This window comes from Castanea sativa, chromosome 9 (genome assembly GCF_040712315.1).
Source record: "Castanea sativa cultivar Marrone di Chiusa Pesio chromosome 9, ASM4071231v1".
In the NCBI taxonomy this organism is placed as follows: Eukaryota; Viridiplantae; Streptophyta; class Magnoliopsida; order Fagales; family Fagaceae; genus Castanea; species Castanea sativa.
This window is the reverse complement of record NC_134021.1, coordinates 23,342,764-23,359,283: the sequence shown is the minus strand read 5'-3', so window position 1 is coordinate 23,359,283 and position 16,520 is coordinate 23,342,764. Positions and strand designations below refer to the sequence as shown.

General features: G+C 36.3%; 2 protein-coding genes and 1 non-coding gene across 3 annotated transcripts; 1 reads left to right on the top strand and 2 right to left on the bottom strand.

Moving 5' to 3' along the window:
- Positions 1–39: 39 nt before the first annotated feature.
- On the bottom strand, positions 40–5,549 carry LOC142609675 (homogentisate solanesyltransferase, chloroplastic). The gene is made up of 10 exons (XM_075781330.1): positions 5,238–5,549; positions 4,703–4,824; positions 4,381–4,527; positions 3,980–4,205; positions 3,206–3,279; positions 2,311–2,403; positions 1,913–2,030; positions 1,715–1,777; positions 1,135–1,167; positions 40–330 (listed from the first exon to the last, which is right to left on the bottom strand). Exons 1-10 carry the CDS (start codon positions 5,463–5,465, stop codon positions 256–258), a joined length of 1,179 nt encoding a protein of 392 aa, XP_075637445.1. The 5' UTR covers positions 5,466–5,549; the 3' UTR covers positions 40–255.
- Positions 5,550–5,728: 179 nt separating this feature from the next.
- TRNAA-UGC (transfer RNA alanine (anticodon UGC)) lies at positions 5,729–5,801 on the bottom strand. Its single transcript has one exon. It is a non-coding gene; the product is annotated as a tRNA-Ala (tRNA).
- Positions 5,802–8,191: 2,390 nt separating this feature from the next.
- Positions 8,192–9,465, top strand: LOC142609620 (small ribosomal subunit protein eS28). Its single transcript, XM_075781249.1, has 2 exons — positions 8,192–8,293; positions 9,027–9,465. Exon 2 carries the CDS (start codon positions 9,028–9,030, stop codon positions 9,223–9,225), a length of 198 nt encoding a protein of 65 aa, XP_075637364.1. The 5' UTR covers positions 8,192–8,293; position 9,027; the 3' UTR covers positions 9,226–9,465.
- Positions 9,466–16,520: the final 7,055 nt, after the last annotated feature.

Here is a 16,520-nt window from a genome sequence, read left to right as displayed (position 1 = left end):
TGATACAGCAATAGACTAAAACCAGAAAACCCACTAGCATTAATCCAGCAATTATTCTCAGCGTAGAAGTATTATTATATCGTTCTGTCGAGTACAACATATGTTACTTTTGCTTGCCAAGCAACACAGTTTAATGCAGGAAAATTTTTATCATATAATGCATGCAACAATATACCATTATCTGAAAGCATTCTCTGTTATTTACAAAGCTCTCTCCCTTTCTAATAAGAGGTCAGGAAAAATAAAGATTAATTGCTAGATGAAAGGAAATATAATGTACTCAGCATAGAAGAGATTCCATATAAATCGATAGAACCCTGCAATTGCTTCCTGCACAATGAAATCAAACTTAAGATCACGTGCTAAAACAGAATTGACCTTTTATGCTATGTTTCGAAGTTTGGCGGGAGAGGAGAGTAGTGGGGAGGAGAGTAAAGGAGGATGGTATATTCCTCCATCTTGTTTGGGTGTTTTTAAAAGGCTAAAATTAGTTATTTGCCTCTCAAACAAAGTGTAACTAGTTTTGTTACAACGTCTGCCAATTAGAGGTATGCATGCATCACAAAGACATGATCACTCCATTTTTCCTTTTTTCATCTTTTTATTTTTTTATTTTTTTAATGACATGGAGAACTTCACTCAAATTAGTTGCACATCACAAAGTATATTGTACAACAGCCCTCACTATTAATCAAACTCCATGTGGCACACGTCACTTGAAACAAAAATTTTAGCTTTTAATTAACTCTCAGTGGGGCTTAAAGCTTCATCCAACGGATAGCAAAACAATTATGTTCTTGGATTATGTTCCTGCCTATTTCAGAGGGCCAATTGAGGGCTAAATTTTGTGTTTCATGTGATCTTAGTGTGTCATGTGGAGAATCTGTCGATTGAGGTGGAACTAATGATAATTTCGCTATACTTCAAACCACAGAGAAATTCAATGACAGCTTTTAGAAGATAAGGAGTTCATTTTGTAATTAATCCTAACCGCAAGGAGATCATTTATAATAACCTTTTCTTGTATGGGTAGTTAGAGATGAAAGTATGCATTCAAGGAAACCTCCAGCGAAAGTAATGAAATTGATGAAAACTTGCTACCATAAATTCATGCAACATAAAGCAATGAATTACCTTAGTGTAATTTGCTTGTTCTAATACCCATGCCTGTAATTACACACAAAAGAAATTGTAAGTCCTTTTAAATTTTAAAATATCTGCATGAATGCAAGTGTGTGTGTGTGTGTGTGTGTGTGTGTGTGTGTGTGTCAGGGTTGGAAGGTGTTGGGGTTGATCAAAATCTTAGTCCAAGAGATGAAAAAACAATGAGATGCATGCATCGATCTGATAGCAACCACTATAAATTGGCTAGGACATTTCAATATGATATAAAACCAAAAATTAGTCATTGGGAAACTTTTTAAAGAATCATTTATGCCATATCAGATTCCATTCAAAACATTTATGCAAGTTCCTGCATTATTCTACTAAGGTATGTTTGGAATGGAGGGAGAGGAGCAAAGATGGGAAGGGTGGCTGGAATATACTAGAATCCCCTCCCAATCAAAACATTGGGTAAACAAGAAATTCAATATCAAGAGGAAAGCAAATATCATGGTCCTTCAATGAAAAGTGTTCAACGCATAAATATTCACAGAAATGACATACTGGTTATTGTGATAATCAAACAAGTTAAAAATCCCAAGAAACAAACCTGGAAGATTAAGATCAATGCCAAGATTACATGAGCAGGTATCATTAAGCTACGGTTGAAAGCCTGTAAACATGTAATTGAAGGACTTCAGTTTGGGCTCATCTTTGCTGAAGAATATCAAGAATGAATACATATACGCATAAGCTGTGCAGAAACGTGTAAAAACAAACAGGATAACTTCAACAGAAACATGTTAACCTGAGGCATGTAAATTGCTGCCAATACAGAAGCAACATAATTTACTAGCAAAAGCCCAGAACCAAGGAACGCAATGTTTCTGACTCCAAGCTTTGTTGCAAAGGTTGATATCTGATACCTGTAATAATGATTATATTAGATTGGTATTAGATCAACATTGATTTATTAATCAAGGGATGACGACTTCATGAGGGGAAAAGAAGAAGCTGGGTTGGGTTTGGACTTTGGATTTTAACATGTGAGACAAAGTTTCAAGAAATGAGACAGCAAATTGCAGAATTAATGGCTTCTAGAAATTAGAAATCCAATACATACAATTCGTATGAGAAAAAGAAAAAAGAGGTAAATGAGATATCAGCAGCTCAAAGTAAATTAAAAAACAGAAGCCTGGAACTTACTTGCGATCACCCTCTACATCTGGAAGATCTTTTGTTATGGCTATGACCAGGGCAAACATTGTCACAAAACTAGTGATGAAAGCCACAGGTGAGCTGCAGATGGAAACTAACGTCTCAAAATTTTGAAGATGTGTACATGAAGCTGAAATATCATATATAGGTCCAAATTTCCAAAAAATAAAAAAACCAAAATAGGTGCTGCATTAACCCATATAGCTCATCCTTTACACAAAAATCAGGATAGTCTGTTACTTTTGATCTGATGGAGTTCTTTTTTCCGGAAAGGTTCCAAGGCATAAAAACTCCAACTCTAACTCGTGACTCAAGTTAGGCACTGATTTCAATTTAAGCAATGAAAATAAAAATAGAATGAGTCAGGCCAACTCACTAAATACCAGATCCCAGGTTGGAAAAATGAAGGCCAACAAGTCATACAGAAGAATTTTTACCTTTAGACAAGAACTAGGAGTAGAATGCAAAGAACTCATTTATCTTTTATTTTGGTAACTGTCAGAGGTCTATATCTGAGCGGGTTGGTATCTTGAACTAATCCTTACCAAGCATATATTATGAGTATTTAATTATGGAGTGGAACCAACTATGATAGCCAAAGTAGTTCTAGATCTTCCAAGGACTGGAGTCAGACCAGATAGATAGGGGTATCTTTCTGAAGCCCTCTATATAGTGAAGTACGTAATGCCAAAACCTAATTCTACCTTTAAGTTACTTGTTTCTTGTTATAAGTTACAATGAAGGCATCAACTTAAAAGGTCCTGGGCTGGTGATTCAGGAAGCCCATAATGTCCATTTCTTTGAACCCTGGGTGAAACATGTGAGCTACAGTTTCATATTACTCAACTAGGTTATGACGGATATATAATAAATGGTAACCCACCTCCACTCAAATGTAAGTCCAAGGGCTGCTCTAGTGGCATAATATACACCAAAATTAAGAAGAAAACCCCGTACCTGCAAAGTTATTTTTTGGTTAATTCCATGGTCTGTTCTAGAGATTCAGCTGGCAAGCTAAATTGTAAATTATTGTTCTAACGCAAGCAAAATAACATCATCAATTGTATGCAACAACAATCTCCATCACCATGTTTCCCACCTGGAAACCTGACAAACAATTTTTTTCCTTCTCAGACTTGAACCCATTGAACTTATTCTTCTTGGCTCTGAGGTTTTTTTTTTTTTTTTGGATAGGTACACAGCTCTAAGATTTACTACTTCATTACAAATAAATAACTAAATAATATGAGTGTGGTTACAAATGTATGTATATGCATGTGTGTGTAGCTACTCTTCTTTTTTGGTAGGGTCTTCTTACTTCCTCTGAACTTAGTAAGGACAATGTCATCTTCGAATGTGAATTGATAACCCTTTTCAACTTCACTGGCCACTGCTTAAAATGAGCCATTTTGTATTTCTATTACAAAAAGTTGTCCTTTTCTTTCTCAGAAATAAGTTAAACATTGGTGATTTTAAAATGTAATCTAACAACCCTTTTCTCCTTCATTATCAATCAGTGAAATTGAGGATGACTAAATCTTACACACCAATCATGTTTTTCAAAGTTTGTGCATCTGCCTAAACAGATATCAAGTTATCTAATCTTGTGTGGTCTTCAATAGCCAAAATTGTTAGCAGGGGAGAAAACAAGCCATACCGTGGCAATTATAAGAAATGCTGCAACTGGAAATCTCTTCATCCTAAATGGAGGAACTGAATAGATGGTGCCAAGAAAAAGACCAAGACAGTAAAGAGAGGAGATGAAAGGGCCGAAGTTCAACCCAACAATCAATAGGCCAGTCACTGCAAAAAATATCACCAAAAACCAAGCAGATTGAACTGAAAGATCCCCTGCTGCTATAGGTAAATAGGGTTTGTTTACCCTGCAAATGAAACAGAAAGAGGCTAAGTTCATAAAATTTAACATGCATACTTCCACAAACAGTTTAACAAACTGGGGAGAATCTTGATCCAAGCCATTTTGAGTTGAACCAGTTATATACATTGTTTTCAACATACAATATACAAGTAACAGAAAAGTCCATGTTCACAACTTACTTGTCGATTTGAACATCGTAGATCTGATTAATTCCAACTATATAGCCATTCCCACATAGTAAAGCAAAAAGACCAGAGAATGCCTTAAATAGTAGAGTCCACTTTATCAAATGCGAGTTCTCAACCAACGCTCTTGCCACCAAAGCACTGCAAACATATTAAAGATTAAGGCATGGATTGAGCAAAAGATCAGCAAACCCACATTAAAAAGGAAAATTATTAGATATTTCCGAAGTATTATAAATGCTAACTCCTTCCTTTCCTCTCACGTGAATAGTAGGTTCAACTAATTAAAAAATGTCATCTTATGGTAATCACTTACATGGACCCTAGAGTTGTTCCCCGAATGGTATGTGGTCTAAGAAATCTCCAGCACGCATCTTTAAAATCCGAAAATTTATTCAGTGCTGGCTCAGATCCAGCTGCTCCAACCTGAGTGCAGGCCTGGCAATATCCCACTTCACATTAATGCCACCCATAGAGATTAAAGTCTTTAGTCTCAGTAACCGCAAAGAACCCAACTTGGATATAATTAATGTATTAAATTAAACCGAATCAAGTTCTAAAATTGAATAGATGACATTGTTGAATCAAATTATCATTTTTTACACACCAAAAATCATATCCTTATTGTATTATTGTCTAGTACTATCCTGCCTGAACTGCTCATTTTCGTTTATCTAGAGTAAAAATGAACTGGGAAAAGTGCAAAAGTGATGATATTTGTATCAAACACATGAATTTCAAGAAATTAAACAAACCCAAAGAAACAATTTTTGAATATGTTTCCATTCCAAGTACTCCCTATTTTTATTTTGACAAAAAATTCAAAGTAGTTTAAGAAAAATGAAACGTACCCGGATGGAATTACGCCTTGTGTGTAGTGTGGTTGAAGCAGGGATTGAGGAAGTAGTGTGAGTGTAAAGGGAAAGCGAAGGAAATCTTAATCTTAAGAGAGAGTGGTGAGATTTGGTAGTTGTGGGCTTAATGGGTATCTTTGTATGATGAAAGGGAAAGGGTGTCTTAAACTGTGTGTTTGAGTGGCGAATTCGAAGTGAAGACGAAGGAGAGAGTGAGAGCTCCATGCAAAGAGAGAGAGAGAGAGAGAGAGGGATTAGGAACGAGTAGTGTGAAGAAGTGAGGCAAGTACTAGTCCAAGATGAGAAGTGGGGTCAGTGAAGTCTTTTTAGCAGGCTAGAGCTTTAGCTTTAAATTGGTTTCACTTTCACACCGTTCGTTTTTAGTAACACGACTTATTACACCAACTAGAAAGTCTAGTTTGAACTAGGCGGTAAAAGGTCAACCAACTAGAAAGTCTAGTAGAACTAGGCCAAACCAAAAACAAATATGGAGATGCGGGGTATCGAACCCCGTACCTCTCGCATGCAAAGCGAGCGCTCTACCATGTGAGCTACATCCCCATTTGTTTTATTACGTATTCATTATATTTAATCACTAGTTTTAATTTAGCAAACAAAATAAAGTAAAGGAACGGTATTAGTTGAGGGAAAAAAACACAGAGGGTCCGAGGTAGGGGAGGATTAAGACATTGATTGATGGATAAAAAAGTATAGGATTGGCTCCATAAACCAAGTTTTGATGGATAAAATATATATATATATATATATATTCACATAAATTAACATTATTTTCATTTAAGCCTTGAAGTTCCAGGATTATGTTCTAATTATTGTACAGTATAAAATAATGGAAATTGAAAATACAAATTGGTTCTAATTTTTAACTAAATTTCGTATACCATGTAGAATTAAAATGTTTTCACATGTTTTTTTTTTTTTTTTTTGAGAAAAAAATGCTTTCACATGTGAGTGCCCATTAAACTGATTTGAAATTTAATATTGTTGCGCACAATAAACAATTATCATTTTTTTTTTGTCGAATATGTACAATAAATATTGTAGAATTTAATATTGTTATGTACAGTAGAATTAGCATTTAGGTTTACATTATTAGTACTCTCTTTGTATTAGAACCCCCAAATCCTCTACTTTATGTGTGCTTGTTTCTAACAAATTAATAAAAATAAAAAAAAAAAAAATGTATTACATTCTTAGCAATTTCACGGGATCACACATTTCATGCATTATAATTATTCTCCTGCATTTTAGGTTTAGGTAGTTTGTTCATGTAAATTATGGCTATAGCTTAATATTAGTTTCATTTATGGTAAGCATCTTTATGTTTTGTTTGAGACTCTTAGGATTACAACTTGTTTATCTTAATTAGCTTTAGTTTTCTTTCTGGTTGAATGGTAAATGTGGACTTTGCCAAATTCTTCATATGTTCTCTTTTATAAGTTATTTGAGTGATAGAATGGTGAAATTGGTTTATATTGGTCGTTGTACCTGAATACATCAATCTTATGACAAAGCAAAATGGACATAAAATTTTATCATTTCGTCGCTTATCCTATAAAATTAAGGACATAGATTAAGTGATTTGTCTATATTATTTTCCTTTTTACTCATATTGTAACTAACTAGGATCTAATCTCATTCTCATTTTTTGCAATAGAAAATCTACTACAAAATTTGCTAAGAGAATATCTAAATAACATAAATCATCTTGGGTCGTGGCTTTCATCCTTAGATTTTTTTTTTTTTTTTTTTTGCTAAATTAAAAAGGAGGTATTTGGAGTGGACTAATCAACCTCATACTACGTGAAGGCAATGGGTAAAGCCATGTGTGCCATCAAGACGTTAATATGACTATCATTTAAATCAATTATCAGGTAAAATAATACAAGAACTCCTACCATCAAGTTATACCCACAAACTGGTTCATTCTTAGAATTTCAAAAATAGTAAGATGACCCTTTAATATCATAAAATGATATATTTTCATTTATAAAGTTGCTAATTTTTCACTTTCTTAATTTAAATTTGTTTAATACATCAATGTTTGGCGGATGAAAAACAATTGCTCTCCACACTTCACAAGTATTTATTGAGTGACCATTATGCCAAGAGCGCATAGTAGTCAATTATCGAATTATTAAATAAATTAAAAAAGTACCAACTAAATTACATTATTTGCTATTATTTGAAACTTTAAGGTTGAAAATGGAAATTTGGATAAACTTTAAAAGACCAAATGTAACATTGAACACAATTTTTTTTATATAGCTTCATGCTTGTTAATAATGGTAAATGTCCCAGCATATGTTACATAAACACAAAGAACCATTTGTAGGATGATCTTCTACCTTTTTTTTTTTTTTTTTTCTTATTCATTTTGTGGGTTTCAGTTAGCTTCATTAATAAAATATTTTATCTTTGAATAAGGATCATGTTTGAATCTCACTTTCTTTAAAAAGAAAAAAAAATGTTTGAATCTCACTTATAGTCAATAAATGATAATTATAATTGAGCAAACCCAATAAATTAAATCCAACGGTATTCTTCTAAAAAAAACCAACTGTATTTATTTATTTATTTATTTATTTTAATTATTCTCAAGTCTACATTTTTTTTAAAAAAGATTGCAGACTTAAGAACAATTTACCACGGATCTTTCACATCTTAAGGTGAAAGAGAATAATTTACATTACATTACATTACGTTTAAAAAGTTACATCCCATTACCATAATAAATAATCAGTCCGCAATTAAATTAACTACTATCATAAATAATGAAGCAGTGACCTCAACTTGGACAAACACCACAAGCAGACATTTGTATTTAGAAAATGAAAAAATTAAATGACCAAAACACCCTAACCATTCATGAAACCATCGTGGGCAATATGGTAATGTAGCATATAAGACTCTCTATAAATTCAAAGGCTAGGGTTTTTCGCCTCCATTCTCGGTTCAAGGCAAGAACTCCGAAGAGAGCGCAGTTACAAAATCATCTAGTTCTAGCCTTCCCTCCCTTACTCAGCTCAGTTCAGGTATTCTGATTCCATTTTCTTTTTCTTTTTCGTTAACTGTTGAATCTTAAATATCCTTTGTTGCTGAAAGGGTTTTTTCCTATTTGTAGATCTGCTTGTTGCTCTATATTTTTTTAGAACAGTACTATCTATGCTTGTGAGAAAAAGCCCTCTGATCTTTGTTTGGTATCTGGGAAAACCTAGGAAAGTGCTATTATTATATATAGACTAAAGTTGGAAACTTTTTGACACAGGAGCTATGGACTGACTTGTCGAATTTATTGTAAATATTGGTTTGCAAATTGTGTATGCTTGTAGTTCTCCAAGTTTACTCTTTATGGTTTTGAATAGAAATACCCACCTTGGTTTTAGATTCTTTGTTGATATTGCTAGCTATAAATGTTTTTTCTGGAACTGTTAATGGTGTTTGGATCCTGTTTTAATGAGTGAATAATATCATTGTTACAAGACACCTACATAATTTACTTTATTTGGTTATGTTGTTTGCTATATACAAAAGCAAGTTTGTAATGCTAGTGACAATATTATAACATTAGTAGTAGTTGGTATTGTTCATATTGTATTTGATTGGAAGCTGGCAATGGGTGTGGGTTTATGTTTTCGCAGGAGATTGAATCCCCAGATCCTTAAAACAATTTTTTTTGGTCAATAATTTGCATAGATGTTCATATATTTTCATGTCTGCTTTTGTGTGAAAAATTTGTTTTACTGATCTTATTTGTTGCCTGTGCAGGATGGAATCTCAGGTGAAGCACGCAGTCGTGGTGAAAGTTATGGGTCGGACTGGATCCAGAGGTCAGGTGACTCAGGTCAGAGTCAAGTTTCTGGATGATCAGAACCGGTTCATTATGAGGAATGTTAAGGGACCAGTGAGGGAAGGTGACATCCTTACCTTGCTTGAGTCTGAGAGAGAAGCCAGAAGGTTGCGTTGATGGACTCATTGGTTTCACCTCCTATCCTCTCAGTTTTGGCAGCTCACGCAGTACTTGCTTAGTTGCTTTCATGATGTGGTAGTTAGTTAATGGCTTTAATGTTGTTGTTGGCATCTTTGTCACAATGTTGCTTTTAGTTTATATTTCTGAAATTAAGTATAACAACCTGAATTTTGAGATGAAATATTTGTATTGGATGCTTCAATCTTTAATATTTGAAAGACTAAGTTTGGTTTGACATATCAGTATTGCACTCTTGCTGGCTCCAACTAAATTTTAGTGCTCTTTTCACTGCCCTCATTGCTTGATGGTTATTAATTAAGCATTAAATGTGGGATGCGACTATGCTGAACTCTGTTAAACCTATGAAATCATTAAATAACACTCGCAGATTATCAATTGTTAGATTGCATGACGGGCAAGTTTCATAATCAAGATGGTCGAGATTCTAGTGACACCTTATTAAGGCAAGATGGCCCATTTTTATCAGGGCCAAGGATGTTAAAATTATGTGTACTTTTATCAATATATTTCATTAAGGTTATCCTTCCATCCCTAATTTTGATATTGGTTATTCTGATCCAAGAAACTTCACTTGCCTTAACAAGTGTTAGTTATTTTGATCTAAGGAGCTTCACTTACTTTATTGTTGATGCACTATTGAGAGACAATTACATCAATTACAAAACTCTATTTCTACTTCATCTAAATATTATTATTTTCTCTCCAAATATATATATACACACACACACACACTAGGCACCCAAATCAACATTTCTCAATCAAACACAATTGCATTAGGCACCCAAAATTCACAGCCCAAATTGAACAATGTAAGAGCATCTATATCAGTTCTTGTATAATCCTCTATAATACAAAAAATTCTTCATTTTACGCATTTTGGTCAAAAAATCACCTACATCAGTGGAGTTAAAACTGTGTAAAATCTTGCAAAACCATCCACGAGCTACAGTAGCCGTGTAAATATACACGGTTAATGTAGCTCTTTTATACAATATTTTATCATTTTCTCGTTTGCTCCTTTTTTTTTTCTCTCTGATCTGTGCTCAACAAACTCAATTCTTTCATCTTTTTCTCAACACAGAAGATACACAGTATAACCTTTGCTCAAAAAAAAAAAAAAAAAAAAAACACAGACATACACAAACATAGATCGGTGCTTGACTGGATCGGAGCTCGCGGATTGAGGATCGAAGCTCGTGGACGCGGATCAGAGCTCGTGGACGCGGATCGGAGCTCGCGGACGCTAGATCGGAGCTCGCGAATCGCGCGATCGGAGCTCGCAAATTGTGATCGGAGCTCGCGGATCGCGGATCGGAGCTCACGGATCGTGGATTGGAGAGGGAGAGCTGATCTGAGCTCGTGATCGGAGAGGGAGTTGATCGAGAGGGAGAGGGAGAGGGAGAGTTGATCGAGAGGAGTTGGAGAGATGGGTATAGAGAGAGAGAGAGAGAGAGAGAGAGAGAGAGAGAGAGAGAGAGAGAGAGCAAAAATCATAAATGAGTAGGGAGAGAGAAAGCGCGCTAATTATATCGAGTTAGTTGGGAAAATAATAAAAAAATTGAAGAAAATTGATTATTTAATTAAAAAATGTGGTAGGATAGATGAACTGATGTGGGTGTTTTGTAAAATTGGACGTGTAAAATAGAAAAAGTGGGTTTTTAGTGTAAAAGTGGATGTGTAAAATGAAAGAACTGATGTGGATGCTCTAACAACTCAAAAAAAACAAAGGTGAAATTACATTATTAGACCCCTGAAGTTTACTTTTTTTCTTTTTGGTTAACGACCCCGAAGTTTACATTATGTGTACAATTAGTCCTTCAAGAATTTTCAAGAATTTTTTTTTTTTGAAATTTGTCCCTTAAGTTTTAAGTGAGCGCAATCGGTCCCTCAAGTTTTTAAAATAAGTAATATAAGTCTTTCAGTTAATTTTCGTTAGTGGTGTTGCTTATGTGACTAACGGAATGATGACTCGGCATTTTTAAAATGATGTGATTTTTTTAATTAAAAAATTACAAAATTAAATTTATAAAAGAAACTAGACCCACTCCAATTCAAATTTTTATCCTAACCCGGTACAAAAAAATCTCCATTTGCAATCTGATTTACAAATCATGAGAGAGGGGAGATAGAATGAACAGTTATAGGTATATTCATGAATACAATAGTTACAGTCACCAACAGCACCAACAGCAGCATCTGCGCTTTCTAGTAGTTCCAATGCATGTTCAAGGCCTACCTGCACTTCACCCATGGCGGGTCGAAAACTGTATGTGGTTCCAACCTCACCCCATTATCTCCTTATATCTATAAAAAAAATTATGAATTTGCAAACCCAAATTAAAGAATCTAAAACCAACATGTTGTGTTAAACAAGAAAACAACAATATTGAAAGTAAAGTAACAAAATTAGCAACTGAAAAATGAAAGGCATCTAAAAGAGTGTGATAATTATCTCAGGGTTTTGGCTTTAGGCGCAGTCACCACTTAGGGTCAGTGGGTTTCTCCCAGATGTCACTCAAAAACCTTGAACATGCACTGGAGCTACAAGAGAGCACAAATGCTACTATTTGTGCTGCTGGTGACTGTAACTATTGTGTTGAAGAATATACCTGTAACTATTCATTCTCTCTTTCCTCTCTCGTGGTTTGTAAATCAGATTGCAAATGGAAACTTTTTGTACTAGGTTAGGATAAAGATTTGAATAGGAATGGGTATAGTTTCTTTCTTGTAAATTTAATTTTGTAATTTTTTAATAAAAAGAAATGTCGCATCATTTAAAAAATTCTAAATCATTATTCCATTAGCCACTTAAGTAACATCATTAATGGAAGTTAACCAAATAATTTATATTGCTCATTGTGAAAACTTGATGCACCAATTGCGCATACAAAATAAAATTTAGAGATAATTTTGCCCCCCAAAAAAAATCACAACCCATTTACCGTAGCAACCCAGAAAAATCATTCAAACCAAACACAGAAGACCCACATTACCACAACAACCTAGAAAAATCGTTCAATCAACTAAAAATAATCACAACCTAACCTAGATAAATTGTTTAATCTTGTTCTTGATACCCTCTATTTTATTGTGTCAAGGTCTGTCTTTTTTTTTTTTTTTTTTTTTTATAGTTAACTTGTGCAATATTTCATTAAATTGGGCAACAGCCCAAACATCTTACATCGATTGCAATTTGAGACTCGATAACTGGTGGGGTATCCTCCACCCATATTACACAATCGGTTACAAGTTTGGCACTCCTTGCTATCAAATGCGTTGCTTGATTACAAATCCTTCGAACATGGTTCGATCTCCATGTAGAGAAGACTAACGTCCATCTTTTAGCTCCTTTGATAATCATCTGGATTGAGCTTGGGGGAGAGTTGTGGATTGTGAGGGCCGACATTACCATCTAAGCGTCTCCCTCAATGATAATGTGCCTGAGTACGACGTCATTTGCTAGCATGATTCCTTTTTCCATTGCCTTTGCTTCCACTTCCAAAGCACCCAAGGGCAGTTCCAGCTTTTTTCTCATTGCCTCCATAATCTGGCCTTTGCCATTTCTAATCACAATTCCAAATACCATAGTTGCCGAGCTCCTTGAATACTACACCATCCACATTTACCTTATACCATCCATTTAAGGGGGGTCTAGCAAGATATGTCTGAGTCGGTTTTCTGGGTCGAGGTGGTGTTCAGATTATGAAATTCCTCAACTAGATTTTCTGGCTCACATGCTATTTCCTTTGTTTGTTTGCACCTTCCCTTGAACTTTACTGAGTTCCTATTTTTCCAAAGGCATCAAGTTGTGGTAGCAAAAATTCCCCAATCCACTACTCTCTAACCCTCCCTCAACATCCAAACCACATTAATGAGGTCATGTTGAGGGTGCTAGAATTTAGGGAGGGTGAGGCTAGTTTCCTTCCAAACTTTAGCCGCGAACTTACAGTCCCAAAGGATATGGCCCGATGATTCAGATTTTCCACAAAACACACACTTGTCCTTTGTGACCACTTTTAAGAGTTTAAGGCTAAAATTTGTTAGGAGGATGTTTTTACGTGCCCTCCACACGAAGTGTTTCACCCTGTTCAGACAATGTAGACCCCATATGGCCTTCCAAAACTCTCTCATCTTTGTGTTGTTTGATGCACTTCCCCTGTCAAATTTATGATTACCCTTCAGCAACCAATTACAGGCAACATGATAAGCACTTCTCACCATATATTTTCCAGTCTAAGTCCAGGCCTAGATCAAAGTGTCATCAGGGAGGTTGGGGTTGATTGGGATACTTAGTATCGCCTCCACTTCATGAGGTAGAAAGGTTCTCTTTACCATGTTGATATCCCAACTGCCTAATTCATGGTCTATTAAGTTGGCTACCAGTTCACAAGCTATGTCTTGGGATTGAGGGTTTACAACTTTGAAGGATTCAAGAGTTGGGATACACCTTTCAACCCAAATATTAACCTTTCTTCCGTTCCCTATGATCCAGCGCAACCCCTTACTAATCACATCCTTTGTTGCCATCAGACTTCTCTAGGCATACGACGATTTGTATCCTAGCTGAGCTTCCACGAAATTGTTCTCTGCAAAGTATTTTGCTCTAAAGACTTTGTGACTGAGAGAGTTTGGGTTTGTAAGGATTCACCAACCTTGCTTTGCTAACAATGCTAGATTAAAGGCCTCGAGGTCCTTAAACCTCATCTCCCCTTCCGCCTTTGGTGTGCACAACTTCTCCTATGAGACTCACGCCATCTTTTTTTCTTTATTCCTCTGACCCCACCAAAAACCACTCACCATGGAGTTTAATTCTTTGCACAAAGTGTCCAGAAGTCTAAAGCAACTCATGGTATATGTAGGGTTGGCTTGGGCAACCACCTTAACAAGGATTTCTTGACCTATTGTAGACAGAAGGTTGCCCTTCCACCCTACTACTTTTTGGCCCACCTGGTCTTTAATCCTATTAAAAGCTTTCCTTCTCCCTTTCCTCATCAATGGAGGCAGCCCTAGGTACCTCTCATGCTACTGGATTATTTGAGCCCCAAACATCCATTTTACTGCTTCCCTCGTCTCACTCCTCGTGTTTTTGCTGAAGAATAGAGACGTTTTCTCTTTGTTGAGTTTCTGCCATGAGTTCTTTTCATAGTCCTCCAAGATTTTGATAACTCTAGCACCCTCCTCCTCCGTAGCATTGAAGAAAATTTTGCAGTCTTTAGCAACTAATAAGTGAGAAATCTATGGGGCTCTTCGACACACTGAAATTCCTTAAATTTTGCCTTCACTCTCTTCCCTTCTTAGCATCACCGAAATGCCCTCTACACAAAGGAGAAAAAGGAAGGAAGAAATCGGATCCCCTGTCTAATGCCTCTTGAGGGTATTATTTTGCCTTTGGGTTCTTCGTTAATAAGGATCGAGTATAACACCGTAGACATGCAAATCATCATTAGTGAAATCCATTTCTCATGGAAGCCCATTTTTCGCATCATCGCCTCCAAGAAAGTCCACTCTACTCGATCATACACCTTGCTCATTTCCAGTTTGATGGCCATCAAACCCTTTTTTCCTCTCCTCTTTTGGTCTATGCAATGCATAGTTTCGAAGGCTACGAGAACGCTGTCGGTGATCTGTCTGCCCGGTACAAATGCACTTTGAGTTTGGTTGAATACCTCCGGTAGAATCCTTTTCAATCTATTAGCAAGCACTTTGTAGACAATTTTGTAAACCACGTTACATAAACTGATGGGTCTAAACTCAGTTATTTTTTTGGGGCATTTTACTTTTGGGATCAAGCAAATATAAGTATCATTAAGGCCATTGTGAATAATGCCAGTTTTGAGGATCTGGATAACGTAATTAACAACACTAGGGCCTACCGCATCCCAAAACTTTTGGTAAAAAATGGGACACATACCGTCCGGGCCAATGATTTTGTGGGGTACATTTGCTTTAGAGCGCTTCAAACCTTATCCTCCCTGAACTCCCTGAGTAGATTTTTGTTCATCGCTGTGGACACTCTGTTGTTCACTGCACTTAGGCTGGCCTTAAAATCCTCCAGGTGGTCAGTGCTAAAAATGATCAAGAAATACTTTAGGATTATATTCTCTACATCTTCTTGTTCGTCCTTCCACCTACCATCAAAATCCCACAACCCTTCAATTTTGTTTTTCCTGCACCTCTGGTTGGTCGTTGCATGAAATAATTTTGTATTTTGATCATCGCTTTTGATCCAAAGTGCTCAAGACCTCTGTTTTCACATCATTTCCTCCCTAATTAGCACCTCGTTAATTTCCTTTCTTAGTGCTTGGATCTCTTCTGCTGTTTCATGGAGCAAATTCAGTGATTCCAATTGTTGTAGGCGGTTTTACTTCTGTTTCAGCACTTGGTTAACATTGCCAAACACCCTTCGATTCCAGTTATGGAGGTGGAGTTGGCAGCTATTAAACCTATCCTAAAGCTGTATATCTGGGTTCCCATTCAAGGGATCCCAAGCTAATTCTATCACCTCTCTGCATCGCTTATCTCTAGTCCATATAGCCTCGAAGAAGAAACGTTTCTTCGTTGGTCTTGATTGTAGCTTTTTCCTCAAGGATAGGGACAGAAGGCAATAATCCGAAGTGACATCGATCTATGATGGACCTTAGCTTCGGGGAAGATCTCCATCCATCTCCCATTGGCCACCATCCTGTCCAGTCTGATAAGGGTTCTTTGCTCCCCACCAAGACTGTTTCACCACGTAAAACCTTGCCCCACAAAACCCAAATCGATAAGCCCACAAGCAATCCATGAATCCTTCCATTTGCCATACATCTTGCTCCAACCAGACTATTTTTTCTTCTAGATAGGTGATTTCATTGAAATCCCTAAACACAATCCAAGGCAAATCACATTGACTCCTTAATTATTTAAGAAGCTTCCAAGAAGTGTGTCTCTTACTTTCTTACTTGCGTCGGGATGGCTGTAGAATCTCGTTGCTCGCCATGGATTTCTTCCTTCCCCTTCGTGGACCACCACATCAATATGTGAGTGTGAGCAACTTTTAAACTCCACGTTCGTACCTTTTTTCCACAACATCGCCAGACCGCCACTTCGACTGTCACAAGGCACTGTGATTCCTTGGGTTAGATCAAGTTTGCTCTAGAACCCCTTCATTCAACTTAAGCTCACTTTTGTCTCCACTAAGAAGACTAGGGTCAGATCATTTGCCTTCACCTTATCGGTGTGGATACGAACCGCTAGGGGTGATCCCAGACCCAGGCAGTTCCACGCAAGGA